Raw genomic sequence first — 27,037 nt, 5'->3', positions numbered from 1 at the left:
CAGCTGGTCTCCAACTCCACATTCTCAGGTGTGCCAGGCAGAAAATCCCCTCGGCTGGGCGGAGACCTACCTGAGGCACACGCGGCTCCTTCCCCGGAGGGGAGAGGTAGGGGGAGGGGGCCGCGTTCTAAAGCTTCGGAAACTGGCCCAGCCTGGGGGTTCTCAGTGTCTGAGTGAACACGGAAAGGGAAATAGTTAACGAGACGTGAAAGTGGTCGTGCACAGGATGACTGCTGCGTGTGTGTGTTAATTTCATGGAGGAACCGAGAATAGGGAAAAGGGGTTGGAAACAGAGGAAAAGGCACCAGTGGGAAGACCCGCAGCTGCACCGCCAAATTCGCACGCGAGTGTACAAACGACTTGCCTGCACCCGGACGCTAGCGGCCCATCAGATTCCGAATGTCGAAACCTGTTAGGTTTTTTGGGTTTTTTTTTTTATATTTTTAAAAATCTGTCACTGAAGTTTTGCATACCCCCCTCCCCTAGGCCAAAGCTTGGACCCGCCAATTCTCAGCCTAGCCTCGGGAGCCCGGGGAGTCCAGACACCTCCCTGGCCCCGCCTTGAATCGAAAAGGCCTTTGGGCGGCTCTTGGTAGAATCCCCTCCGAGCGGCGAGCGAGCTAGTAGCATTTCCTTAAGGCGGGGGGGGGGGAGGGGGTTAGTGGTGGAAGGAGAGGAGGGAGAGAGAAGAGGCAGAGGACGGGGAAAAAAAGAGTCAAGAAAAAAAAAATTCACTCTCTCTTTTTCCGCTTCAAAACCTTAAGAGGGTTTGGGAGATCTGGTCAACTTTCCGAAACATCTGAATCTTTTTACAGTCCTCCGTTCTTTCCCTGGGCCAGCTGTGGGGAGGGAGAAGGGAGAGAGAGGAGGGGGTGAGAGGAGAGAGAGAGAGAGGCGTGGAGCGGAGGAGGGGGGAGAGCGAGCAGGCCGGCGCGGAGCGCACAGCCACTGCCTCCTTGCCTCTCCAAACTCCCGGCCAAGGCGCGCGGTGGCGTCCTCGCGCTCTCGCTCGCGCCCCCGCCCGTCGCCCGCCCAAGCCAGGCATGAATGCTGAGACTTGCGTCTCTTACTGCGAGTCGCCGGCTGCTGCCATGGACGCCTACTACAGCCCGGTGTCGCAGAGCCGGGAGGGCTCGTCTCCTTTTAGGGCATACCCCGGCGGTGATAAGTTCAGCACAACTTTCCTGTCGGCTGCCGCCAAAGGGCAGGGATTCGGGGACGCCAAGAGCCGCGCCCGCTACGGCGCGGGGCAACAGGACCTGGCGGCACCCCTGGAGAGTGGCGCCGGGGCGCGGGGCTCCTTTAACAAGTTCCAGCCCCAGTCGCCGGCCCCACAGCCGCCGCCGCCGCAGCCGCAGCCGCAGCCGCCGCCGCAGCCACCCGCGCAGCAACCGCATCTCTACTTGCAGCGAGGCGCCTGCAAGACGCCCCCGGACGGCACCCTCAAACTCCAGGAAGGCGGCGGCGGCCACAACGCGGCCTTGCAGGTTCCCTGCTACGGTGAGTGCACGTGCGGATCCCTCGGGCTGGGGTCCCCAGGACCCAGGGCTTCGGCACCTTCAAAACCCGTTCGGCTTGCGGGAGGCAGGAGTTGGAGGGCTGGGGAGGCGCGGGGCCGAGCTGCGTTATGACTTCGGGTCGGAAAATGGGGATCGACCGCTCCGTGGAGACCAGGGGACCCCTCCTGCCCCCTTCAGATCGCTCGGCGGAGGGCGCGGAGCGTCGACTATTAAACTCAGCCTGGAGTCTGTTTCTCCCCTCTTCGCCGTTCCCCCAAACCACTTGCTTTGCGCTGCCCGCCGGGCCGACTTTGAAGCGGATGCTTCGCACCGGCTCAAGGCGTGCGGCGGGAAACAGTCGCAGCGCAGCGCTCGGGCGCTGGGCTCCGGGGCTGCCGAGGCCGCGCTCCTCGCCGGCTAGGGGGCTCCTCGGGCGGCGCCGCAGGTGGGAGCGTCGCAGGTGCGGAGCCCGGCCGGGAGCCTGGAGCGCAGTCGGCGGAGCGCGCCCGGGATGCCGTGGAACGGGGGCGCCACACGCGTGCGGGTCCAGAGACGCCTGAGGCCGCGGAAGACCTGAGTCGAGGTGGTTCGCGGCGGGCAGGCGGGCCGACCAGAGTTCCTGAGCGTTTCTCCTCCGGCGATCCCCAGAGGCGGCCGGCTTCCGAACAATGGTTTAGGACCGACCGGCTGGGAAAGCCACAGAGTTCCAGGCGCCGCAGTGCTGGGCAAGAGGGAAGGTTCTGGGTCCTGATTTGGGCCCACGGGGAACCTGAGGCCTAAATGACCTCCAAGCCCCCTTGAAGGCGGCCTCAGGACGCAGGCCTGGGCCCCGAAGCGCCGCGACCGTAGTGGAGGAGAGAGCCTCTCAAGGGCGGCCTGAGGCCAGAGCAGCTGAGGAGCCTGGGCCTTCTCTCCCACAGAATCGGCATTGGTGAGCCCCAAGCTGGCAGGGAGAGAAACTGAGAAGGGAGAGAAAAATCCCTGGGCTAGGAGCCCTGGGTACACACTCTCCCCCTGGGGCCTTGGCCTTCAGGCAGGGCCCTGGAAATGAGCTGGTTCTGACAGGACAATGGCTTTGGCTGCACTGATCCAGGCCCGATGGAGAGACATCAAGCCTGGGGACAGAGGTGGGACATGGTGGAGGCCTTGGCGACTGGAATAACCTTAGGAAACAACCCATGGCAAACGCTTTCTTACACTCAGCCTGGATCTGGCTCCCCACAGGCTCAGAACTAGTCCACTAAGTGGTCGTTGACACGCACAAACGTTCACACATACACTTGACTACACTTGGATTCTACACATACACACACAACCACTTTCTCATGAGCAGTGCGCTCACATACGCACCAAGTACGCTCATGTGGCTTCGCACAGAGCCACACACTCTCAAACCCACAGGACAGACTGAGCAGATTTAGAGAGATCCAGTGGCTTTCGCCACCTCCTCCACCTTTCCTCTCCACCTTCCTGTTGGAATGAGATAAGGCACTCGGATCACAGACACTCACAGCTCCACACAGGTGCTCCTTCCACACTCAGGTGGAGAGGGGCTCTCGCCCCGTCCACATGCACCAGCCTGCCAGCCCCGGGGATCAGGCTCCCTCCTCCTGGCCTCACCCAGGCCCCTCCTGGTCCCTGTCCTTTGGGAATGTTAGGTGTGAGCAAGTCACAGACTGAGGGACCCGTGGAGGTTCGTTGTGCAGAGCCAGGGGACTCGGATGTTTTCTCTCCCACTGCACTGGTTTTTCATGGGTTAGAGAAATTCACCAGTGGGGCTTCTGAGGAGGCTGAGTTAATTAGGCAAGGAGAGCTCCTGAGCTGCTTTCAACCTCTCATTTGGAAATGTCTTCAGGTTCAGAGGGAAAGGGGAAAGAGCTAGACCCCTCCGAGCACTGCCTCTGAGCCCTGCTGGGCCCCCACTGCCAGCCTGCATAATGCATCCTCTACAGGCAGTAGCCACTAGGGCAGCCCACACTGTGACCTGAGAGTAAGAAATCCCTCTAAAGCCCTGTTTCCTCATCTGCATCACGAGGAGATAACAGTAAGGCCTCATGGGGTAGTAAATGTTCCCCCACAGAGCAAGAGTCTAGCCTCCCCGCTCCACGTTTCTACCGTCGGCCTCTGTGCTGTTGGAACCTGTAAGCACCCAATTGTGAGGACAGGGCAGGCCCCCGACCTTGCGCTAGGCAAAGCCAAAAGCTGCAGGTTGAGACAAAAGGCAGCTCAGAAACACCAACAGGACCCCACTTTCCTGATGCCCAAGATGGAGGCACTGCTCAGGGCAAAGCCACAAACAACAAACAGCTCTGCTTATTCTTTTCCTTCTCTCAGCAGCTGCTGTTTCTCTGGCCAAGAGGAGATTTCTGGCTCCTGTAGAAAAAAAGTTAGGCACATTAGGTCCAAGAGGAGGAAACCGAGGCACCAAGAGGTGAGGTTCTGATCTCTACAGAGGCAGCTGGGAGGAGGGCCTCTGGAGCGGGCTCTCTAGATGGCCAGCAAGCAGGGAAACTGAAGCATACACTGACATGGTTCTCTGCCACACTCGTGAGAGCATGTACTCCAAAGGGGGGAAAACGAGCCTAAGGAAAAAACCTCAGATGTCCCCAGGAGCTTGGAGAAAGGCAGAGGCAGACACGGCTTTGGTGCTAGGCTTGCTGCGGCTGATCTCGGCTCCCACCCAAGGTAGCTTTGACCTGGCAACCTCCTTCCCAGCTCTGTTAGTCCCCCGGGCAGGAAGCCAGTTCCTCCATCTGGACAACTGCACCTAGCGGAGGAGAGGGTCCGAGGTCTCCTTTGGGACGTCAGCCCAGGGAGCCAGTCCTTGGGTCCAAGCGCTCCTTGGAAAGGTGCGGGTTTGGGGGCTGTGCTGGGGCCACGGCGAGAGAGCCTGGGGCAGGACAGCCGCCTGAGGTCTCCAGTGGCAGGGCTTCTCGGAGATGGGGAAAGAGGAGGTGAGAAACCTTCCCCGGCTGCAGACGTTCCCTAACTGCGACTCCGTTTCCCCATCAGTACTAAAAGGGCGACGAACAATGGGACGCCACAGTCCCCCCTGGGTGCAGAGACATTCGCGTTTTTACAAAAGAGCCCCACTGTGTCCTCGCGTGTTGCAATCCCGACCCCGTCAGGCTCCGGGTTCACACTTCGGCCTTCCGAAGTCCCTGCCCCCCGGCCCATCCTAGGCTGCATGGGCCCCAGGAGACACGCCAGGTTGGAGACCGATGTTTCTTAGCCGGGGGAAGAGCCTCCTCGCCGCAGGAGTAGGGACTCCGGCACCTCGCTCCCAACGCGGACGACTCTCCAAGCCGCCGCTTGTGCGGCCCGCCAGGCCTTGGCCTTGCGCCCCGGAACGCTACCGAGAACAGCCCTGCTACCTCCTTCTCTTTCGCTTTCGATTCGGCGCACGCAGGTTTTCGTTGCTAGCCGACTGCTACCTTCCCATCCAGCCGTCCGCGAGGGCAGCGCTCTTAGCGCAGAGGTCTTGGGAGACGAGGGCAGGGCCGGAGACCCCTGGGGCACCGCCGAGGGGCTGGTCTTGATTTGGCGAATTAGACGCAGAGTTTGAATGCTAGAGATATTTATTTTCTCCCACCAACACAATCCACACACCACAAAATGTGTAAACTCCTCCTGGGTCATATTCGAATTTACTCAAAGAACCGGGGTGTGTTTTGTGTAAGAGAGACCCCTCCCCCCCCAAAAAAGACAGCGAGAAACCGAGGCTTGCACATTAGCCGTAAGAGCCCGTGGGTGATTGTGGGATGATGGAGGGAAAACTCAAGCCTGGGAGCTGTGATGTCGACTCCCGGTCAATGTTGGGGGTGGGGGAGGAGAGGAAGAAAGATGCTTTTAATTTTTTACTTTGTTCATTTCTATAGCCGCCAGTCTGCTCTAACAGTTCAGCCTAAACACATACAATCTTAAATAGAAAAACAGAAGGCCTGGATTAAAGGTCTAGTATTATTTTAAATCAGTCGATGCGCACAAAGTTTTCTTTATTATAATTTATGTACAGTTAAGTGGAAAGTTTGAAGAATTGTTATGTACTTGTTCGCTGTATAACGACCACTTGGATCAAGACACTGACCATTTACGTATTGTATCTGTAAACGAAACCTTTGGGTGGGGGGATTTTTTTTTAAGTTGTTGTAAGGAAATTTCAGAAGAGACTTCAGGGAAGCCAGAGAGCCTGCCCTCCACCCCGCGCGCCCCTTGTTCTCGATAGCGGCGTTTCTTGAGTAGGTTGACCTTGTACGCCCGGATTTGCGCGGTCCCTACTCTTCGAGGGAACTACGGGCTGCGCCGGGAACCTTGCCGCGCAAGGCTCTCATGAAGTCGCCGATGCCCCGAGTTTTGCCCGCTGCAAAGAGGGGCCACAGCAGGAAAACAAGTTAAAAGTACCATACATAAATTTTTGCCGTAGTCCCCGAGAACCTTCGTTTCAGAAAGCAGCTGGGCGTTCTTTTCCGTGGGCATACCTTTTCACCCTGACCTCAGCCCCTTTCTCTCTTCCCGCAAGTCTGCCCTCGGCTTTGTTTTGGTGGCAAACTGAAATATGAAATGGAAGTATAAGGGCCTTTGCATGTACGGGGTATGAAAGGAGGTTGGAGTCCCGGCGTTTGTGTGGGGTTCGGGCTTCTCCGCCGACCCCTGGACCAGGGTGCCCGGAGCAGCAGGCAGAGACAGAATGTGAAAACTGTCGGGAGCCCGCGAGGCTCCGAGGGCCTGGGATGGAGAATGGGGAGGCCGCGCTGGAGTGGGTGTGCCTTTCACTGCAGGGAGAGGGGAGTTGGGGGCCGGATGCGAGAGAATGCTTGGCTGAGGGAACTCTCAGCACCCGCAGCCTCAGCGTCCTCAGCTCCCCCCGCCCCCCGAAACCGAAGGACCTAGGCACAGGCACTGTTTTGGGTGAGGTGGTGAGATCGTGACTCCGCATCGGGACCCCGCCTGCCAGGTGCCACCTGGCCACGTGCTCCCGCAGCTACGGGGCTCGCCAGGGGTTGTTGAGGTGACAAGGCAGGTCATCAGATTCGAAAACCAAGACGGGGAGGACTCAGCTATGGGCTGATGATCAGCCAGCAAGTTTAGAGTGAAAAGCACCGCCCCACCCTCGCCCTTTGCTCCGGAGCTGTGGGTGCCACAGGCCAGCCTTCTGTTCAGACTGGACAGTGAGAAGAGGCCCTTTTTTCAAAACAGGGCTTTTCTGGAGAGAGAGGAGACACTTCTGTGTGGCCACCAAGGCCTCCCAGCTGTAGGCTGGTGCTTCTCAGAGATCAGAGTTACTGGTGGCCCCCAGGGACCTTCCATCCAGAGGTGCAGCCCCGTGCCATCTTCTCTAGCCTACACACGTGCAGATGGGCGGCAACACCCCCAACTCCATTCAAGATGCTCCCTCTTCACCCAGTACAGGGGTGCGGGGTAGCCCGGGGCAGCTAATGCCATGCTGCCTGGAAGCTGGTCTCCCTACAAAGGCTGGACTCAGTGGTGTGACAGAAGCCTCCAGTGTGTCCAGGGAGGTGTCGCGGGAGCTCCAAACGCACCGGACCTGTGCACCCGCCCATCCCCAGTGCATTCTGCCACCTTAGCAAAGACCCTCTTCTCTACCCCATCCCACCCCAGACCAGCAGCACCAAGGAAGAGAGGGAGCGGTGGAAGGGGAGTTGAGGCTCAGTGGAGAGGAAAAGAGACACGCAAAGAGGACGCTCAGAGCATCCAAGGGCTGGGGAACGGGGTGGCGATGCTGAGCAGCGGGCAGTTCCGGGCAGCTAGAAGGCTCACTGCGCGTGAGGACAGGAGGGTTACTGGGAGGTACCGGCGGGTAGATGGGGCGCTGAAAGAGGTGCCACTGCCTGCCAAGTACCTGTCTTTCCCGAGGACCACGCTGCGTGTACTGGGGACCGCAGGGTCGGGGCTGCTGGGTGTGGGCGACACTGCGCTTTGGAGAAAGAGAGGGAGCCGGCGCGCGTTTCATCGGATTCTTAAAGCAGATTGTCTCAGAGCGGATTCTCCTTCCAAACTGGGGGTCCCGAAGCCTGGGCGTCAGCCCCAAGCGCCTCGCAGATGGACCGCCGGGGACCCAGGTCGGGGCAGAGCAGCAGGTTCTCCGAGCTCTCCAAGGGCCGTGGCGGAGAAGATTGAGAGGCTGTGGAAGGTTTGGGCCGGGCGCGAAGGTCCAGCTTGGCACCCGTGCGAGGCAGGGCGCACGTTCTGGGTTGAGATGGCTGCGGGTCTCCACCACGGTGTTCTCTACTCCCTGCATGGCCTTGGGAAAATCCCTCCCCTTTCCCTTTCCCTTTTAGGTCCGAATTTTAGTTCTGTGAAATGCAGGAGTCTGGACGATTTCCAAAGGCCCTCTAGGGGTTACTGTGCTGGTACCAGTTTGGACCCCCCTCACCCTCTTTCCCTGCCCTTCTCACCCTTACATACTTTTTTTTTTTTTTTTTTTTGTCCAGGAGAAATCGGGGTAGAGTGTGCCGGGAAAGGCTTTCCTAGAAGTGGAAACGTGTCCTGAGGGTTTCCTGGGGTGTGCTAAGGGGCACAGGCACCAAGTAGGCAGCAGTCCCAGGACAAGTGGGCAGGCGGTCCTAGAGCAGCGGAAGTTGAACGCAGGCTCTAGATTCCAGGCTGGGGCTTCACTATGGAGAGGGGAGAGGGACGGGGTGTCTTTTTGCTCACGAGTGACCAGGCTCAAGTCGGGGGCTCAGGGGTTCCTGGCCCCTCCACCACTCCTGTCCCCTGTCTGCACCCATCTTCCCTATCTTGGCACTTACTGATCACCTACCATGTGCCAGACCTTCTCCTAGAACACACCCAGCGAGCAGCTCCCTGCTATCCTATACCTTCTGTCCTTCCAGGTGTATACATTTGGGCATAGGAAATGTGTACTGGCTGGAAGGATGAATGAAGAATTGGTGTCTCATTTAGAGTGTTGCCGGAGTGTGGTTAAGTGCCCCTGTGAGCATATCCCAGTACCTTGGCTGGTGTGGGTGGAGGCCTGGGGGTTTGTGTGAGCGCATGTCCATCGTGAACGCGGAGCGGTGTGCCCCACCCATACTCATCGGGTCCCGGTCCTGCTCTCCCAGGGTGATTCAGGGGACCATGCATACTAATTTGTGTGTGCTCCTATGTGGAAGGCATGCGTTCCCCAGAGTTTCCGAGGGTGCAGCCAGTGTAGGTGAGCCGTGTGCGGGCGAGGGTGAGCACCTGTGCACGATCCCGGACACCCCGCCCCCCCTACGCCCGCCCGGCCCGCGGGGACCGCGCGTGTTGTAGGCTCTGCCACCAGCGTCGCGGGCCAGGAGGCGGTGACGAAGAGCCTGTGTGTCATGGCCTGTGGCCTTCTCCGTCGCTGGTCGCGGCTTCTCAGGGAGGCTGACTCACCGAGTGGCAGGCAGAGTCCCCCTGTGGCCAGCTGGGGGCAGGGGAAGGAGTTGGGGAGTATCTGCCCCCCCCACCCCGCCCACTGTCTCCCTTCGCTGTAACCCAGCCAGTAAGCCGCACAGTCTGTGCATCAAACAGGGTAGATGTTTGCAGTCTCCTCCTCCAGAAATAAGGTGGGCTCCACCATGAGCTCCTGGGGTTGCCGGGGCAACAGAAGAGCACCCGGTGGGATTGCAGGAACTCATCCCGAATGTGACCCAATGGGGCAAGGACTCCTGCTCCCTGCTGGGCTCCCTAAACCAGGTTTTCTTTCCTAAGTGCATGGAAACCGTGCAGTGAGAGCCCAAGGGGGTTAGCTGAGGCCACATGACCGACTTCCTCCTCTGAGGTTGACCATCTGCCAGGCTGCGGACATCGGTTGGGTCTAGAAGCCTGGTACTCAGCCCTCCAATGTGATGGGTCATGGTGTCAGGATGGGTGCCCCACCCGGTCCCAAATGCCCTCTTTCACAGGGAAGGGACTGAAATGCCTAATTCCAGTTGCTCACCAAACTTTGCCTGTCCCTGTGCCAGGCCTCTTGGGGGATTCTGTGAAGCCCTGGATGCAGCCCCTGCCTTCAGGTCCAGAAGTCCTGCCTTCAGAAGACAGACTAGTGACTTGGCTGTGTGCAGTTCATGGGGGCGGTGCTGGAAGGGGGAAGCCCAGATTCAGGCTGGGCAGAGAGGGGCAGCTTGGCTCACCCCACTCCCCCTGGTGGGCGGAACCTCGCCCAGGAAGGTGAGGGCTCAGAGAGGTTGAGAGAAGTTGCGAGTTGCCACAGACCAGCTGGATCTCCTCTGGTAGCTGAAAAGCTGGCAACTTCTCTCTTTTCTCCCTCCATGCCTTCTCTGTAGGTCAAGAGATCTGGGTTCAAGTATTGGCTTTCCCCTGGAAATGGCCCTGTGCCTTTGGAACAGTCCCCTTATCTCCGGTTCCACTCAGTTTCTTCATCTGCAAAAGGGGATTTGTTTGGGCCTGTCCTGCCTGTGTGGGAAGGGAGTGTGAGGGTGCAGAGAGGTAGTATGCCTGCAGGTATATCCTGCAAGGTCACCTTCTCCACCTGGGAGGACTAAGGGCCCCACCCCCTTAGTCATCTTGCGGGTACTAAGGTATTTTGAATGGGGTGGGGGGGCGAGGGCAGAGTTCCGATCAGGTTTCAGAACTTTGGTGCCTCCTGGATTTGTGGGCCTCCCTGATATCCAGGGGTCTCCCTGGCCTTGTCTGCAGCCCCACCACTCAGCCACGTGGGTTGACGTCTGGCTCACACCCCAGCACTGAGCTGGGACGGCTCCACGGCCCCCCTTCAAGGAGGGAGCTCATCGAAGGGCAGAGAAGACAAGGATGCCCACGGCTCTATGCACAGATCTCCTTTCAGGTCCTCGCTCTCCCATCTGAAACCCCCTGCCTGGGACTAGTTGATTTCTGAGGCCCTGGGGTTCTGCGCTCTTCCAGGCCTCGTTGTACCAAGAAGTTCCTTGGTCCAGCCTGCCAAAGGGGAAGAGTCTGGCGGTCTTGCCTGACTCCCTGCCTCAGGACAGGGACGGCGAGGAAGTGAGGCTGATGGGGTGTGAGGCAAAAGGAGGTTAGAGCTGGCAAGGTAAGGCCTCTGCCGCTGAGGACCCCATGTGACAGCTCATGTTTTCTGAGCACGCCTGCCTGTGCCAGTGCGCCTCCTGGGTGTGATTTCACTGAATCCCCATCTCAGCCCCGAGAGAGAGAGATCCTCTTATCATCCCTATTTCAAGGATGAAAGCAGACTCATAGAAGACGAGTAACTTGCCCAAGGTGGGACAGCTCGGAGGCAAGAAGGTAAGTACTTGACGGCCAAGGGCTCTGAGAACCCAGAGGGCATCCTTTTGTGGGATGATCCTAATTAGATTTGAGGTCACTCTCATCCTATCCCAGATGATACGGGATTGAAAGACTGGGTTTTACAAATATGGCCCCCAAAGAGCTTCTCTCATCTTCTCATCTGGGGATGCAGTGGCAGATGGGGGGTCAAGGATGGGCTTGGTGCCTGGCAGGTTGGAGTCTAGACCTGACCTTTGACCTTGGGCCCAGCTTCTTCCCTGTTCCAGTGTCCTGCTGCGCTGCGGTGAGAACACGGGGCCAGGCACTGCGTCGGGACCTCATAACTGTTTTGAGGGATTACTCCTTGAGTTCCCGGAGGCCCCAGGAACGTGCCAGAACCTCTGGTCAGGGCAGGGTTGAGCTGAGGACCATGTGTGGGAGCAAACAATGGGGAAATACCTTCCTCCTGGGGAGGATGAGAGACTGCGGTAAGGCTTTTGTCTGTTTTGTTTCAAACATTTCCCAGAGCCTGGAGCAGGGCTTGCTATACATGGCAGGTGCTCAATGAACATTTGGGAGGGAAGGAAGGGAGGGAGGGAAGGAGGGAGGGAGGAAAGGAGGGAGAGAGGAAAGGAATCAGGATGTGAACATGCTAGGAACTCTAAAAATCTTTCTAGCTTCTCTTCCTTCCTCCTTCTTTTGAATCTGAGCCTGGGTGAGAACCCAACTTGTAGTTCTCTTGTACCCTGGTGGAAAATAATTTATTTCCCTCAGGGATCCCTCTGGGGAGTGGGAGTAGGGAAGTCTTGGGTCGCCCTGTTTTGCACAAGCCTGGAGTCCTCTCAGCCTCTGGCAGTTAGAGAAGCACCTTTTCCCCCCACTGTTCTCCTTCGCTGTCACCTCCAAAGCCACAGCTAGGGTCTTGCTGCTTCCCCCAGGCCAGCTCTAGTCAAATAGGCATCCCTCTGCCCACCTCCCCCGCCACACGCACTCCTCTCAGGTCTCCCCCCTTCCCTGCAGTGAGTTCTGGGCCCCTGGTTCTTCCTGCCGTCTGCCTAGCGGGGCGGCCCCAGGGCTGCAGATGTTCCTCCCTGGGTACCCCATCCACTCAGCCCCGTCCCACCCCAGGATTCTGAGATTCTGCACCCCCAAGGGATGCAGCACTGTGTTCTGGCCAGGATGCTGTCCTGAGCTTACAGCCCAGGTGAGAAGAAACATTTAGACCTGAGCCTGGGGTGGAGCCAGCACTCAGCAGGTCGTGGCCACCACTATGCAGTGAGCCAGGCACTCTGGGAGGCGGATCAGAGACGTGGAGGAGACTCTGATGGAAGCGCTTCCTCCTGCCTCTTTAGAGAGGGAATTGGGCATAAACAAAGCTGTGAGAGGTGCCCTGCCAAAGGCTCCCCCTCCCATCCAACAATTCCTGCCGGGTTGTGCCCCTGTGTCATCAGGTGTGGAGCACTTGGCAGTGAGTGAGTTGATTCCTGCCCATGGGGATGTGAAGACATGGGAGTCCTCAGGAAAAGTGCAAATGGACTGAAACTTAGTGATTACGGGCATTTGAGATGGGCCCTGGAGGTTGAATAGGAGCTCACCAACTGAACGAGCTGGAAACAGCACTCTAGACTCAGCAGATAGCACTTGGGTCAGGAAAGTACATGGAGTGTTTGGGAAAGAGCAAGTGTGTGCCTTGCAGGGGACATGATGGACACAGGCGAGAATCGGCCTGAAGAATGACAGGGGCAAAGCCGAGAGGGCCAGTCACTTTCTGGTGAGGTGTTCAGACTTCAGGGAAGCCCCTAGAGGCCTCTGAGCAGTACAGTGAGAGGCTGAGAGCCCAAGCTTAGTGTGGCCTCTTTTAAAATTCAAATCTTTATTTTAATTAGGGATAATTTTTATTGTGGTAAAATATACATAACATAAAATTTACCACTTCAAGGATTTTAAACGAATGATTCACTGGCATCAAGTACATTAGTAGTGTTGTGTAACCATCACCACTATTCCCAGAACCTTTTCATCATCCCAGACGGGCCCATTAAACAATAACTCCCCATCTCCCTCTCTTCCCAGCCCCTGGAAACCTCTGTTCTACTTTCTGTCTCTGAATTTTCCTACTCCAGGCACCTCATAGAAATTGAATTATACAATATTTGTCCTTTTGTGTTTGGCCATTTGTATATCTTATTGGCCATTTGTCTTTCTTCTTTGGAGAAATGTCTATTCATATGCCCATTTTTTAATTGAGTTGTTTGGCTTTCGTTGTAGGAGTTCTGTGTATATTCTGGATAGTAATCTTTTATCAGATATGTGATTTGCAAATATTTTCTCCATTCTTGTCTTTTCACTTTCTAGATGGTGTCCTTTTGATGCACAAAAGTTTCTAATTTTGATGAAATCCAATTTATCAATTTTTTCTTTTGTTGCCTGTGCTTTCATTGTCATATCCAAGAAATCATCGTTAACTCCAATGCCAGGAAGAATTTCCCTTATGTTTTCTTCTAAGAGCTTTATAGTTTTAGCTCTTAAGTTTAGGTCTTTGATCCATGTTAAGTTAATTTTTGTAAATGGTGTAAGATAAGGGTCAAACTTTATTTTTTTGCATGTGGGTATACAGTTTTCCTCGTATCATTTGTTGAAAAGACTGTCCTTTCCCCATTGAATGGTCTTGGCAGCTTTGTAGAAAATCAATTGGCCATATGTTTGAGAGTTTACTTCTAGGCTTTCTATTCTGTACAATTGGTCTGTCCCCAGCATGGCCTTCTGAGATGAAGGTCCAGAGTTCCAGAATATGGGGAACCTCATTAAGTCATCCTGTTCAGTCCCTCGCCTCCAGGCCAGAGACTGACCAGCCAATGAGATTCAGCTCTGGGACACATTTGTTTTCCAGGAACCAGAGCTGGTGAGAAGGGGTGGAGGACAGAGCTAGTGGTGAGGGTGCCAGAGCCACGACCTTGGCCTCTGAGTAGGCCCCTTGCTGTTTGGGAGCCCCCATGTCCTTCAGTTGACCCTCCTGTGAGGACATGGCCTTGGGGGAAATTCTCCTGTGCTCTTAGGGTCCATACACCGCCTCCTGAAAGGACCAAATCTGAGACTACTTCTTTTGGTAAGATGATCCCAGAGCCCTTTCCCCATGGAGCTGGGAGGAGCTTGAGGAGGGAAGCCCCCTGTGCACCCGCCCTGGCTCTGCACTGTTGGCCCTGTGAATATCTTGAAGATTTTCTATTTGATTCTCATAAGAGGCATTTGCTGCACCCTGTCCTCCACCCTCCATCCCAAGTGCTGTCCAGTGAGTGGCTCAGCCAGGGACTAGATAGTATTCTACAGCCCTGGTAGGTAACCAAAGGGGAGGGGGGCTCTGTCCCCCACTATCACTGCCAGTGGAGCAGTGGGAGCCCCAAAGGGGGCTCTTGTGAGACCAGTGCTTCCTGCCTTGGAATCCCCCAACCCAGTTGAATAAACAGAGGCTGAGACTCCAAGCCAGGTGCCCAAAGGCAAGTAACAGGCACAGTGTCTAATGTTCTTGGAATCCTGTAGAAACTGTGTTCATCCTACAGTTCAGCTGCACAGGCTGCCTGAAGCTTCAGATGCCTTGGATTCGGTGAGGCCAGTGTAGCCAGGACCTGGGAACAGATTTCAGCCTGTCTAGCTGAGTGACCTTGGGCAAATTAGTTGACCTCTTTGCCTCAATTTCCTTATCTGTAGAGTGGGTATATGAATAATATTGTGAGGATTAAATAAGATGATATAGGTAGAGAGCTTAAAACAGTTCCTGGAACAGAGTAAGTGCTCAATAAATATTAGCTGTTATTTTTGATAGGATTTTGCTGGAACTTTGAGTAAGTGAAGCCGGAAACTTTGACAAAGAGTTATGGTTGACTTGAAAGCATAAAATTGGAAAATGAGCAAATTATTACTGAGTCCACACTGTGTGGTTGACAAAACGTTATAAAATACGGATGAGTGATGAAAGGGGTGTAGGCTGGCTGTCTGCCTAGCATGGGGTCAGGAGGGATCAAGGACGGGAGAAGGCCCCTCAGACCCTTCAGGCCACATCTCCCCAGGCTGCTGGGGAGTTTAGGCTCCCCTTCCCTAAACTCGCGATAACTGACTGCTCGTGGACCAGCCTCCTTGTTTGCTCAGCATCAGCTCTGCACCAGGGATCAGGGGCCGCCTTGGAGAAACATTGCCTGAGCCGAGGCAGGTGGACAGCCAGGGCCGGGCTTTACCTAATAAACTGTACAGGACTTAGCCCCTCAGAGGAGATTACACGAAGCCATTTTTGTGCTACACAAAGTACATTCTCACTGTTTCATGGGATGATTCATTTCCCTGAGAAGTACTAACAGAGTACTGAAAAGAGATGTACTCATCACATATCCACTGCGGTTTTCTTGGTGGAAGGTACACACCGTACACTTTAAAGCAGAGACATATTTGACGTTTTCTTCAGTCCAGATGATCAGAAGGCAATGAAAGAATCATTCTTCACCAACATGTTTGTTGTAAATATTGGAATATTGAACATTGTTTATACTTATTACACGTGATGGGCAAAACACTTGGACCCCACCTACTCCAAATCCCAGCCATTTAGATGGAAACTCTAACAGCTTAGGTATAATTTTGTTCTAGAGATTTTGAATTTTTAACCATTTTATAGTTTTAAAGATGGAATGTTTTTAAGCCAAGATTGAATAATCTTATCCAGCCTTATCAACCTCAGAAAACTTTAACTAGCAGTCTCACAATTAATTCAGCCATTATTTTTCCCTTCTTGTCCAAGGAGAGAAACATCTTCTTGTTTTTTGGCTTGTAAATGATTCTTTAGGTTATGAACACAGCATGAACACATCTGGAGGAAGAAAACACTTGATTTTGGTGGGGAAAAAAAAAATTCTCTCTAGGCCGACATGGTCATTCTGCAGGCTGAGACATTTAGTTGCTTGACAAGATGCATCTAGTTCAGAGGGTATTTGTTGGGTGCCAGACGTGGGGACCAGAGCTTGATAAGATGTTTTCCCTGTCCATGATGAAGATACTGTCTAATGGTGGAGGTTGCCATGCATCCACACTTGCAATGCTTTGTGAAAAGTAATCTAATTATTAGGGGAGTTCCGAGGAGGGCATGGCAGGAAATCCGCAAAGAGGAAGTGATAATAGACTCGGGCCTGGAAAGGTGACCTGGGGTTCGCTGGGCAGAAAGGGCCCCAACATAGTCCTGAATCACCGAAGTTGGTTTCTAAATGACAGCAGCAGTGGTGGTGGCGACGGTTACCTTTCTGGAATGGTCCGTCTCGCCACTCCCCACCCCCAGAGAGCCTTCAGGTGGTATGATGGTTAGAGGGCAGCAGATGCTCCCACAGGGAAAATTCTTCCCGAGCCATTAAGTATTGGTGTGCCTCTATAGGAAAGTTGTCCAGATGCTCCAAGAGTGTAAGTGGGAGTGAGGTTTTTATAAGGAGCTCACGACTGCTCTGACCTTTGTCAACTGGTTTGTAAGCCACACTGTCTTCAATGCAGTGACTAAAATTACAGTTCTCATTTCGTGGTTATAGCTTCAAGTTGCAACCTAACTTAGGTTAAAAAGTATTTATGGAAGGGCCTTTCTTTAACATCAACTAGCAGTTTTAAATATGTATGTAACAAATGATAAACAAAATTGTCAAATGTTTCACCCCATTTATCGTCTTTGTTAAATGTATGTAAAATGGGCCCTGATTGGAAGGGGACTGGGGGGGGGGTGCTACTTGGGACAGGGGTTTGTGGAATGTTCCAGACAGCTAGAGCTGGGGAAACTTGAGCTAAAAAGAGTACACCTGGGGCGGGGGCGGGGGGAGGATGAGACACTGCAGCTTGAGTGACTTACTTTGCTTTGCTCTTGCAGCTGCCCTGGCCTAACTTGCCTCCAAATAATAAGCGCATTAATCTATCGCGGGGAACTCCCGTTGATAGAGGGTGTGCTGTGTATCAGGCAGAGATGTGCATTCTTGCACTGGACTTCACTGAGACTTCACAAACATGCTGGGAGGTGGGTATCATCCACCTCACTTTACAGATGAGAAAACCGAGGCACACAGAGGCCAAGTCACTTTGCCAAAGCATGAGTGGCTTGGAAGCCTCCTTAACAATCTCCTTTAGAAATTTCCCCATTTCTTTAAAGGGGAAAACTGACACTTCCTTATCATGCATAAAGAGCTAGCTATACACAGCTTTAACAGACCCCTCCAACCAGATCGCTGCCTTGAAGCCTCTCCTATATAGAGATCTGGAGTGGTCCTGGAAATACTGCTCCCCCGCCAGGCTGGCCGAGATGCCCCTGCTCTGTCCACCTCCCCGCACCATAATCACTGCCTCCCTCATGAAGGGGGGCTTTTGGAAGGAAGGGGCCATGCTTTATTAGACTTCGTATTTCCATCACCTGGAACTTTGCCCAGCACATAGCTGGCGCTCCAGAAATGTTGCTGAATGAATGAATGCAGCAAATAAGTGGCAGAATCAGGAGTCAAACCCAAGCCTGTCCTGCTCCAAAGACTTCTCATTCATTTCACCTAGAGCAGGATTTAAGCTTCGCCATCCTGCCTCCCTTGGATCCAATGGCACTATTAACAGTGTCTCCGTGGGGATGGTTGGGAATGCAGGTTTTCTCCCTGCTCTGAGGGATTAGGTGGGAGATATTTAGGGACATACGCAAGGCCACTTGGTTAGGTGAAGGTAGAGAGGGACAAGGGGCAGACAGACCACCAAGCTGATTTGAAATTGGGAGACACAGTCCCTCCACTGACAGGCCTTGTGATCGCTCAGGGTCTCCGTATCCTGCCTGGAAGGTGAGTAGTGGCCCAGGGTGACCCCTGAGCTCTGGGACTTCTGGTTGGGGTTAAGGGAGAGTATGGAGGCTTCTTCTGCTTCTGTGGCAGTGGACCCAGCCTGGGCCAGCGCCCCTTCCCCTGCGGGGTGCTAGGATCTCCTCCAGCCTCATGAGGCAGGGCTTGGGGATGAGACCTAGGCTGGACCAGGAAGGAAGGAGGCGGGAAACCTCAGTCTCCATGAGGATAGCAGCTCACAGGGGTGGTTAGAGCCCCTGACTGAGGTCATGACCCCAGCTCACCCCAGTAAATGTCAGGAGGTGATGTTCAAGTGTTAGATCATAAATGGGGCTTCTCATGGTCACCCGAAAGTTCTGTTTAGATTAGTCCTCTGTGTTGGAAACGTCTCCAATGGCTCAGTTGTGTCTCCCAATGACAAGACTAAGTCTGCCTGCAATCCCTTCAAGATTGCCTGTCTACATAAGAGAGACAACACATCGTTGTGTGAGAGGCCATAGACAGGACACTGGGCTTGGAGCTGGACCATCTGGGTTCAAATCCCAGCTCTGCCCCTCCTAGCTATGTGACCTTGAGCAAGTTAAGCTTCTCTGGACCTCAGTTTCCTCATCAGTAAAATGGGGGTAAAAACACAGACCTCCTAGGGATCTGGGGAGGATCAAATAAGATAGTGGATGGGTCAGTACTACTCAAACACGAGTGATTATGTGATTGTCCGTATTATTGTCACCAGCCCTGGGGGGAGGCCCCTAAGGCTTCTCACTTAGTAATTTAGGACCAGCTCAGTTGGGAGTTGGGGTGTCCTGTTTTGCCGTAAAATGTAGCATGCCTTGCCAGGACCTCTGTAGTTTCCAATACTCAGTTCAAGGTCACGCTCTTGCTGAGGCCTCCCCGACCTTTTCAACAAGAACCGACTGCTCCTCCTTGTGGACACGCTGTGCCCAGGATGCAGGGCTCTTGTCATTGGGCCCCATAACACTTGACCACACTGTTACATGTCTGTCCCTTCCATGAGGCCATGACTAAGGGGAGGCTCTGGGGAGGTGCTCGGTGAATGAACAAACAAGTAAACCAAGGAAGGAGCACAATGAATAGATGCAAACCAAGTCACATCATCAGGGAAAAGACAAGAAAAAAGAATTTGGGGAGTAAGCTGGGGGACAGAGGGGACCTCGGGGGCTGAAGGCAGGATGAAGGCCCTGAGGGACACTGGCTAGTGGGCTTTCTTTTCTTTTTTTCCAATTTTTTCATTGTAGTAACATACAAGTAATAATAAAATTTACCATCTTAACCATTTTTAAGTGTACAGTCCAGTGGTATGAAATATATTCATAATGTTGTGCAACTGTCACCACCATCCATCCTCTTTTCATCTTGTAAAACTGAAACTCTTGTCCCCATTAAACACTAACTCCACACCCCTGGGCTCCAGCCCCTGGCAACCATCGTTCTACTTTCTGTTTCTATAAATTTGACTACTCTAGGGACTCATATAAGTGCTATCATACAATATTTGCCTTTTTGTGACTGGCTTGTGTCACTCAGCATAATGTCTTCAAGGCTCATCTGTGTTGTAGCAGGTGTCAGAATTTCCTTCCTTTTTGAGGCTGAATAATACTCCACCGTATGGATGTACCAGTTTGCTTCTCCATTCATCTGCTGATGGACACTTAGGTCACTTACATGGTCCAGCTATTGTCAGTGGGCTTTCTTTTTAACCCCTTCTCTTTGGATACAAGGAAACCTCACTCATTTAGAATAATTGTAGGAGAGCTGAAATTATAATAGGCTCAAACAATAAAAAGTACTTTTATTACTTTTAAGGTCCAAGAGTAACTTGACCGCAGCTAACAAAATACTGCTTCCTTCGGGCCTTAGAAGAGCATTTAGAAGAACCACGTGCTTTAATGGGGTCACCAGTTACTTATGTGGATGGAAATGTGGGTTTCCATAGGGCTGAGGAAGCAAGGTTTGTTCCTAGAGTTGGCTTCTGCCTTGTGATTTTGATTCCAATGTGCAAGCCCATTTGTAGACACCATGGATGGTGCTGGTGACGGGGAGGAGGAGAGGTTGCTCACTAAACCCCAGTCTGGGTCCTGTTCAAATTATACAAATGCTGGCTTCAGAACTGGGATTCCTGGATAAAGCGGTTTCTTTCCATTTGTCTGCATACTTCTTCTTTTTAAAAGCTTTTTGTTTTGACATATTTTCAGACATCAAAAAAGTTAAATGTAGAATACAAAGAATTCCCAGGTCCCCATGACACCGATTCCCCAAATCTTAATGTTTACTATATTTGTGTTATCACTCTCAATCTCTCTTGTATATATGTATGTATCAACATACATATCTATACACAGATACATATTCTTTCTGAACTGTTTAAGAGTAAGTTGCAGACATATGCCTCTTTACCTCGAAATACTTCGGTATTTAGCAGAGAACAAACACAAATTGAGACCCGGTGTCTGAAAGAAAACAAGAAAGAATTAGTTGGGTGTAAGCTGGGGGATGGAGGGGACCCTGAAAACAAGGTCCCAAGAAAAGGCATTGGTCCACATTTGAGGTCCCAGATGGTCTATGAAATTCTATCAGGACAGTTTCATCAGGGCCAGCACTGAAGGTCGGATGTGATGGGGCAGATTTAGAGGCGTCAGAGAGGAGCCATTCTCCTGTGACTCCCACTTTTTCCCTTCCTCCCTGACCCTATCTTCTGGCTGCCCCGTCCCAGCCCCACACAGGGTATCCAGTCCAGGAGGGCCCAGAGGAACTGCCGCAGGCTTAGGGGTCAAACCTCAGCTCTGCCTCTCACCAGTTGTGTATTCTTAGACAAGTCCTTTACTCCCTCTGGCCTCAGTCTCTGGGGCTGTCAAATGGGCATATTTCACATGGTTGTTGTGAAGAGCAGCAGTGGTGACATGACAGGTGTGCTAGTACTGGGTAAAGCATGAAGCATCCCAGTGCTAATTCCTTTTCCTTCCTTGGTTCTGGGAAGCACCCTCCACCCTCTGGACCACAGGAAACCTCCCCACCTCAGTGTGTGGGAAGAACCAAGAGAGCTGTCTGAGAGTGGAGTGATGGAGGAGGGGGCTGCAGCCCCCGCCTCTGCTGATGCTTCCCTGGGGAAGAGCCCACAGAGGAGCTGGCAACAAATCCGCCAGCTACATGGACCAGCCATCTGGCAAAACCGGGGTGTGGGTAGCATTTGCATGGCTCACTTGTAAGTAGCTAGAAGACCAAGGAGTCCCCAGGGTCTCCACGAAGGGAGTTGACTCTGGGGAATCAGAGGAGCTCAGGTCAGGCCTGGCACCCAGTAGTGGTGACATTCAATGGGTACTTTCTCTCTGAGCCTCAGTTTGCCCATCTGTAAAATGAGGGTGCTGAAGAAAGCCACCATGTGGGAATTCTGAGGGACTGACATAAGAATGTGAAAACCCTCAGAACCAGAGGAGGAAAGAGCTCTTTGGGGAAGGGCAGAGACCCACCTCATCCACCTCTGTGTCCCTTGTAGGGCTGAGACAGCGGCAGACATGTAGTAGGACTGAATAACTGCTTGTTTGGCCAACCCTCCCAGGGAGGGCCTGTGCCTTTAACCAAACTTGGAGAAACTTCATCTGAAGCCGGGACCCTGGGGCATCACCTCTGGCCCCGAGGAACTTAATTGGGACTGCAGTGCCTCCTGGTGGCCAGTGTGAGCCACTGCAGCCTTGATCATGCTGGATTTGGGGGGGAGCCTAGAGCCTGAATTCAGGGACCCGGGAACCTGCCCTGTGGGTGAGCATGGCGTCCCAGGGCCCTGCGACTCCTCCTCAGTCTTGGCTTCCTGTAGGGGCTGCGCCTTCTCCATAACCCCTTCTCTCCTCTCGCTGGCAGGAAATCCGGCAATACTTGTTGACACGAGGAAGCAGAGAAGCCAAAAGGTTTGCCCAGGGCCCTAGCAGCAGCAGGGCCACCTTTGGCTCTTCGTGCCCTGCCCCGTGGCTGGTTTCTCTGAGCCCCATCATCCCGCAAGGCCCAGTGTCCCACTCCCATGCTGCAGCCACCCCACACAGCAGTGTGTGCTGAGGGACCGAGGCCCCCCGGCTCCGGAGTCCAGCCCCGTGGCCTTGGGTCCCTTTCCTATGGGCGCCCCGTCACCCCCGGCGGAGCTGCAGAGCTGCCCCGGCGCTACCAAAGGCAGAAGGAGCCCGGGCCCAGCTCAGGACCCAGTAGTGCATCAGGGCGGCCCTGCTCTGAACTGCTCACAGTCGAGTGGGAAGCAGGACCACACACCAGTGCTTTAGAGCAGAGAATCCAGTGTTTAAGAGGTAAGCCCAGCCCCCGGGGTCAGGGAGGAAGAAGGGGTCAGCCTTGCGCTGAACCTTGGAAGCCCAGTAGAAACAATTCAGCAAAGAAGAAATAGAACAAATAAAAGGTTAACTTTACTAGTAATTAAAAAAATGTAAATTCAAACAAGATTCCACTTTTATCCTTCACACTGGCAAAGATTTAAAAAAACAGTATAATGACTGGTATTGGCCCTGAAGCAGATGGGCACACGGAGGAAATTGGCAGATTTCTAGAAGACACGTTTATCAGAGCTCTTAAGGTGTGACTGTGATCTAACTCGGTATTTCTAGTTCCTGGAGCTTCTTCTGAGGTAATTACCATGAAAGTATCAAGGGATTTAACTGCAAGGATATTCATCCCAGGCCTGTTATCATTTCAAACAATCAGCGATCCACGTGCCCAACAGTAAGGGACTGATGAAATAAAATAGTTTGTCCATCCGGTGAAATACTATGCAGCCATTAAAAACGATGTAGTAGAAGAATATAGAATAGGATGGAAAGATATACAGGATAGTGTTAGGTTAAAAAAAAAAAGAAGACTTTTACCAAAAAAAAAAATTATGTTTCCCTTTTGTGTTTGTGTGTTACAGTTTTCTTCTTTTGGTCTGTCTTGATTTTTTTTTTTTTTTAATTTCCATATAGAACATAGATAACTATATGTAACGAGGAGGGAAAAAGCCACAAGATTTACAGAGGAAGATACGCAGGGAGAGTAGGAGTTAGCCAGATGCATGAGGGGCAGAAGGGCATTCCAGTTAGAAGGAAGAGCACATGCAGGAATGGGGTAGCCTGAAGCCGCTCGAGCAGTGTGTTGGAGGCATGAGGACAGGGCTGTGGGACCGGAAGCGAGGTGCAGAGGTGGGGTGTGGAAAGATGTAAGTCTGTGAGGAGAATGGGTGTCAGTCCTGCCTGGGGAATCCTGAATGCCACAGTCAGCCTGACTTGCAGGGTTGGCAGATTTAGCAAAAAACTAACAACAAAACCAGGACGCTCCATTTAATTTGAATTTCAAATAAATAATGAATAAGTTTTAGTATAAGTATGCCCCATCCAATATTTGGGACATACTTACACTTAAAAAATGACTGTTTCTCTGAAATTCTACTTTAACTGAACACCCTGTATTCTATCTGACCGTCCTAATGAGGGCTCTGGGCACCAGTGGAGGGCCTCTAGACAGGCTCGCACTAGACGGGATGTGTGCTTTAGACACTCTCTCTGGTTGTAGTTGAGGGCAGTGAGTCTGAGGGCAGAGAAACCAATGAGGTCTGCGCTTAAGCCAGAGCTCTGGGAATCTCCAGTACCCAAGAGGCCTCAGAGTCACGGCCGGGGGGGGGGGGGGGCCCAGGGGGGCCCAGTTTGTGAGGACAGTGGCCGATCCCCACCGCGAAAGGGGCCTTTCGCTGAAGTATCCCTACCCTTCCTCCACCCGGCTCCCCCCGTGGCGCTCACCCCCATCTCCCACATCACACAGCCGAATCCAACACCTTCCAGAGCAGACATCACTCAGGATTCTAATCGCTGCTTCCACATAGCATTTTAAAATGTTAAGAGCCATTTCTGTTCATGGTAAGACAAATAGAAAAGTAAGTCAGACGAGAAAAAAAAAGGAACAAAACCCAGATACCAGTATTCTTACCTTTGGAAACTTCTAGTATTTTCTAAGGACAGATACCCCACCCCTACCTCCCCTTTTTTTCAAAATGAGATTTACTTACTATAACACGAACATCTTTCAGTTACTAAAATGCTGTTCTTTCACATCAGTTTCACTCATTTTTCATCAAATGTTTATTGAACCCCTTCTGCATACCAACCACAAAACTAGGCATTAAACAAAAGGGCTAAACAAAACAAGTATATTCAGATATATTCCCTGTTTTATGGAAGGGAGAGAGAGAGAGACAATAAATAAAGGAAAAACAAATAGATACAAAATAATGTGTATTAAATGCCAAGAGAGAAACAGTCTGTAGAATAAAGAAAATCAGGAAGGATCTTCCAGTTATGGAAATATCATCCTTTATTTAACCAATCTCCTATTATTAGATATTTTGCTTACTTTCAGTTTTTCCATATAATAATGCCATGATGAACTTTCTCTCTAGTTAATTCTTTGTGCCCATCCATAATTCTGTCTTTAGTTTAAATCCCTAGAAGTAAGATTTCTGGGTGAAGACATACAAACCTTTTACTTACTTAGTTTTTCTTTACTATATTTAAACCCAATTTTTAATTTTCTCTATAGTTTACATATTTTTTATTTTTAAAACAGCATGGTGTAAAACTAAAATGGGAGGGGGTATTATTTTATGAATTTGAACACATTCCTGTACAGATTCACGTACTCACCATCACAACGGGGATACGGGATAGGATAGTTCTGCACACCAGCCCTTTGTGGTCAAACCCGCCCCCTCCCCAGCCCCTGGCAACCAGTGGTCTGTCCTCCGTCCTGGTACTGTTACCCTCCCCAGAATACCATGCGATAAATAAGTAGAGTCATGCACTGTATACATTTTGAGACTGGCTTCTTTTACAGACCATCATGCTGTCTTTGAGAGTCACCCATGCCATTGTTTGTATCACTAGTTTGCTCCTTTTACCTCTGTAGCATCCCACTGCATGTCTGTTCCAGAGCTTGCTTATTCATTCACCTGTTAAAGGACATTTGGGTTGTTTCCAGTTTGGCGTGATTATGAACGAAGCTGCTATAAACATTTGCATACACGTTTGCAATGAAAATAAGTCTTTGTTTCTTTAGGGCAGATGCCTAGCAGTGGGATTTCTGGGTCTAGCCGTAAGAGTATGTTTAATTATACAAGACAATGCCACACCGTTTTCCCACCAGCGATGAATGAGAGTTCCGGGTGCTCCATATCCTCGCTATCACTTGGCATCATCAGATTTTTTATTTCCATTGCAATAGGTGTGTAGCCATATCTCATGGGGGTTTTAGTTTGAATATCCCTAGTGGATAATCCATAGTGGATAATACATTGAGTAGGTTATCATGCTTATTTCCATGTATATCTTCTTGGGTGAAATGTCCATTCAAATATTTTACCCATCTTTTTTTAGTTTTAACATTACTGCTAACCAAGCTCCACATTTTATTCAGATTTCACTAGTTTTCCCTAATGTCCTTTTACTGTTTCAAGACCCCATCCTGGATACCACATCACATTTAGTCCTCATGTCTCCTTAGCCTTCTGTGATCTGTGACAGTTTCTCGGACTTTCCTTGTTTTGAGAGGCATATTTAGGGCTTGGGTGGGTGCATGTTGGTGACAGGAGTGCCTAAGTCACCTCATGGGTGGCTGGCCTGAGCCCTTGTGCTTCCTCTCTACAAACCGGCAGTTCCTCCAGGGCAGGAACACCGTCCGTCTCTACTGGGTACACACTGATATGCTCCATGCATGTTTGCTGAAATGTCGCCCCAGTTACTGCTACCCCTTTGGTGTTATTTCTTGGGCCTGGAGCTAAAACTAGGGACATCTAAGCTGAGCTCTGGACAGAGTCCAGCGGCAGATGAGGTAGGCTGCGGACATAATCCATGGCTCACCTTTAACCTCTGCCCCCACCCCCGCACGACTGTTTGGACAGCGGTGGGTTTAGTCAGCGCCCTTTAAATAGCATGAAAGGGCCTCACGCTGGCCTGTTTTGTTTAAGGAGGTTGCATCGGCGTTGTGCACACTGCCACAGGGCATGCGGCCGGCTCACCCGAGAACAGAGTAAGCGGCATGTCCCCCACAAAGCAGATGTTTGGAGGAAAAATAGATGTAATCAAAAGCACGGAGGATAAAATTACTCAAACCCCTTAGACAGACCCTCCATATGCAAGGGTACACACACGCACACACACACGCACACATGCATGCACGCACGCACCACCCACCCACGTCCATACCCACCCGCGTGTATCTACAGGGTCACGTTCACACACACACCCACACGCAACAGCACGCGTCTGCAGGCACACACGTCCCACTTGTGTGCCTGCCCTTGACCACACGAGCCTGCATGCTACACAGACCTATCCGCAGGCCACTACACATGTGTTCCCTGCACCTATCTGCAATTGCAGACTTGTGCCCCATGCCCGAGGGCACACATCCATGCACGCGGAAGGGATACACACAGAGAGGCCTCCAGCACCCTCTCCCCAAATGGCTTCAGAAGTTTATTCTCTTTGAATCACAGCCATAAAAAAAATTCTCTTGAAATCACAGTCATGAAAAAAAATCACGGTCACCTTTGGAAATCTTTCAAGGCCTTTCATGTCAAAAAAAAGTTAGTCTAGAGTAGAGTGACACCCTAGGGTTGAACCGGGACGAATGGCTAGAGGTTAAGGGAATGAAGAAAGGTTTCCCGTTTCTCGTTGGATTTCTTGAAATCCAACAGCCAGGGCTGTCCAGCAGCGGACCAGGTGGCTCCCAGAAGAGGCCAGGCCTCCTCCCCAGGGGAGTTCAGGCAGAGGCCCAAGGGCCTTCTATGGCTCCTGATGGAGAATATAACCTCGAGCCGAAGAATGCTTCCCACTTCATCAGAAGTGGTCGATGGGAGTCTTTGCCTGGGGTTGTTTGAAGGGCCAGGGTCCCCCCGTCGGGGCAGGCAAGGATGACTCATGATATTCTGTGCGCATTACTTGATTCCTCTGGGTAGTCTGGGATCTATTTCCAGATCAAGACATTCTGGGGGAAGCTGCAGCTTGCGATTACATTGTCTTGGGCCACACAGCCTGGGACAAAGCCCGCCCAGGGATCCCTTCCCACTCTGGGCGGGGTGTCAGCATAACACCAGGCCGGAGTCCACAGGGGGTTGCCCCAGGGAGGATGGGGGGAAGCCAGCCAGGCAGGCAGGTGGCCTGGACCCAAAGAGGCTCTGTCGCTGCTCAGCTTCAGGCCAGTGCCGGATGCTCTTGGGCCTCAAGAAGGTGGGCCCAGCAGCGGGGCAAGCTGGGAGATTCCAGTGGCCTTTTCTCTCTCCCAGTATAGCAACGTGATGGATGCAGAGCTGGTTCCTGGCCGATGCTGGAGTGGGTTTCCTGGACATTTCAATTCCAGTGCCCCGCTCCATGAAGCCCATCTCTGTGCTTCTCCTTCTGCCTCCCTGACCCTCCTGCTTGCTGTGTGGAGACATCCTTCTATGTCTGCCTGCTCTTTCTGCCCTCC

The 27,037-nt window shown here is 52.4% G+C and overlaps 1 protein-coding gene across 1 annotated transcript in view; it reads left to right on the top strand.

Annotated features, from left to right (window-relative positions):
* Positions 1-1,043: 1,043 nt before the first annotated feature.
* The window catches only part of ALX4 (ALX homeobox 4), a 40,478-nt gene continuing 14,484 nt past the window's right edge, over positions 1,044-27,037 (top strand). Inside the window, exon 1 of the mRNA XM_068556326.1 lies at positions 1,044-1,500. Within this exon, the coding sequence (XP_068412427.1) occupies positions 1,044-1,500 (457 nt within the window). The remainder of the gene's footprint in view (positions 1,501-27,037) is intronic.

This window comes from Eschrichtius robustus, chromosome 11 (assembly GCF_028021215.1).
Source record: "Eschrichtius robustus isolate mEscRob2 chromosome 11, mEscRob2.pri, whole genome shotgun sequence".
NCBI classification, from domain to species: Eukaryota; Metazoa; Chordata; class Mammalia; order Artiodactyla; family Eschrichtiidae; genus Eschrichtius; species Eschrichtius robustus.
Note: the sequence above shows the minus strand (reverse complement) of the source record. Positions and strands in the feature narration are given on the sequence as shown.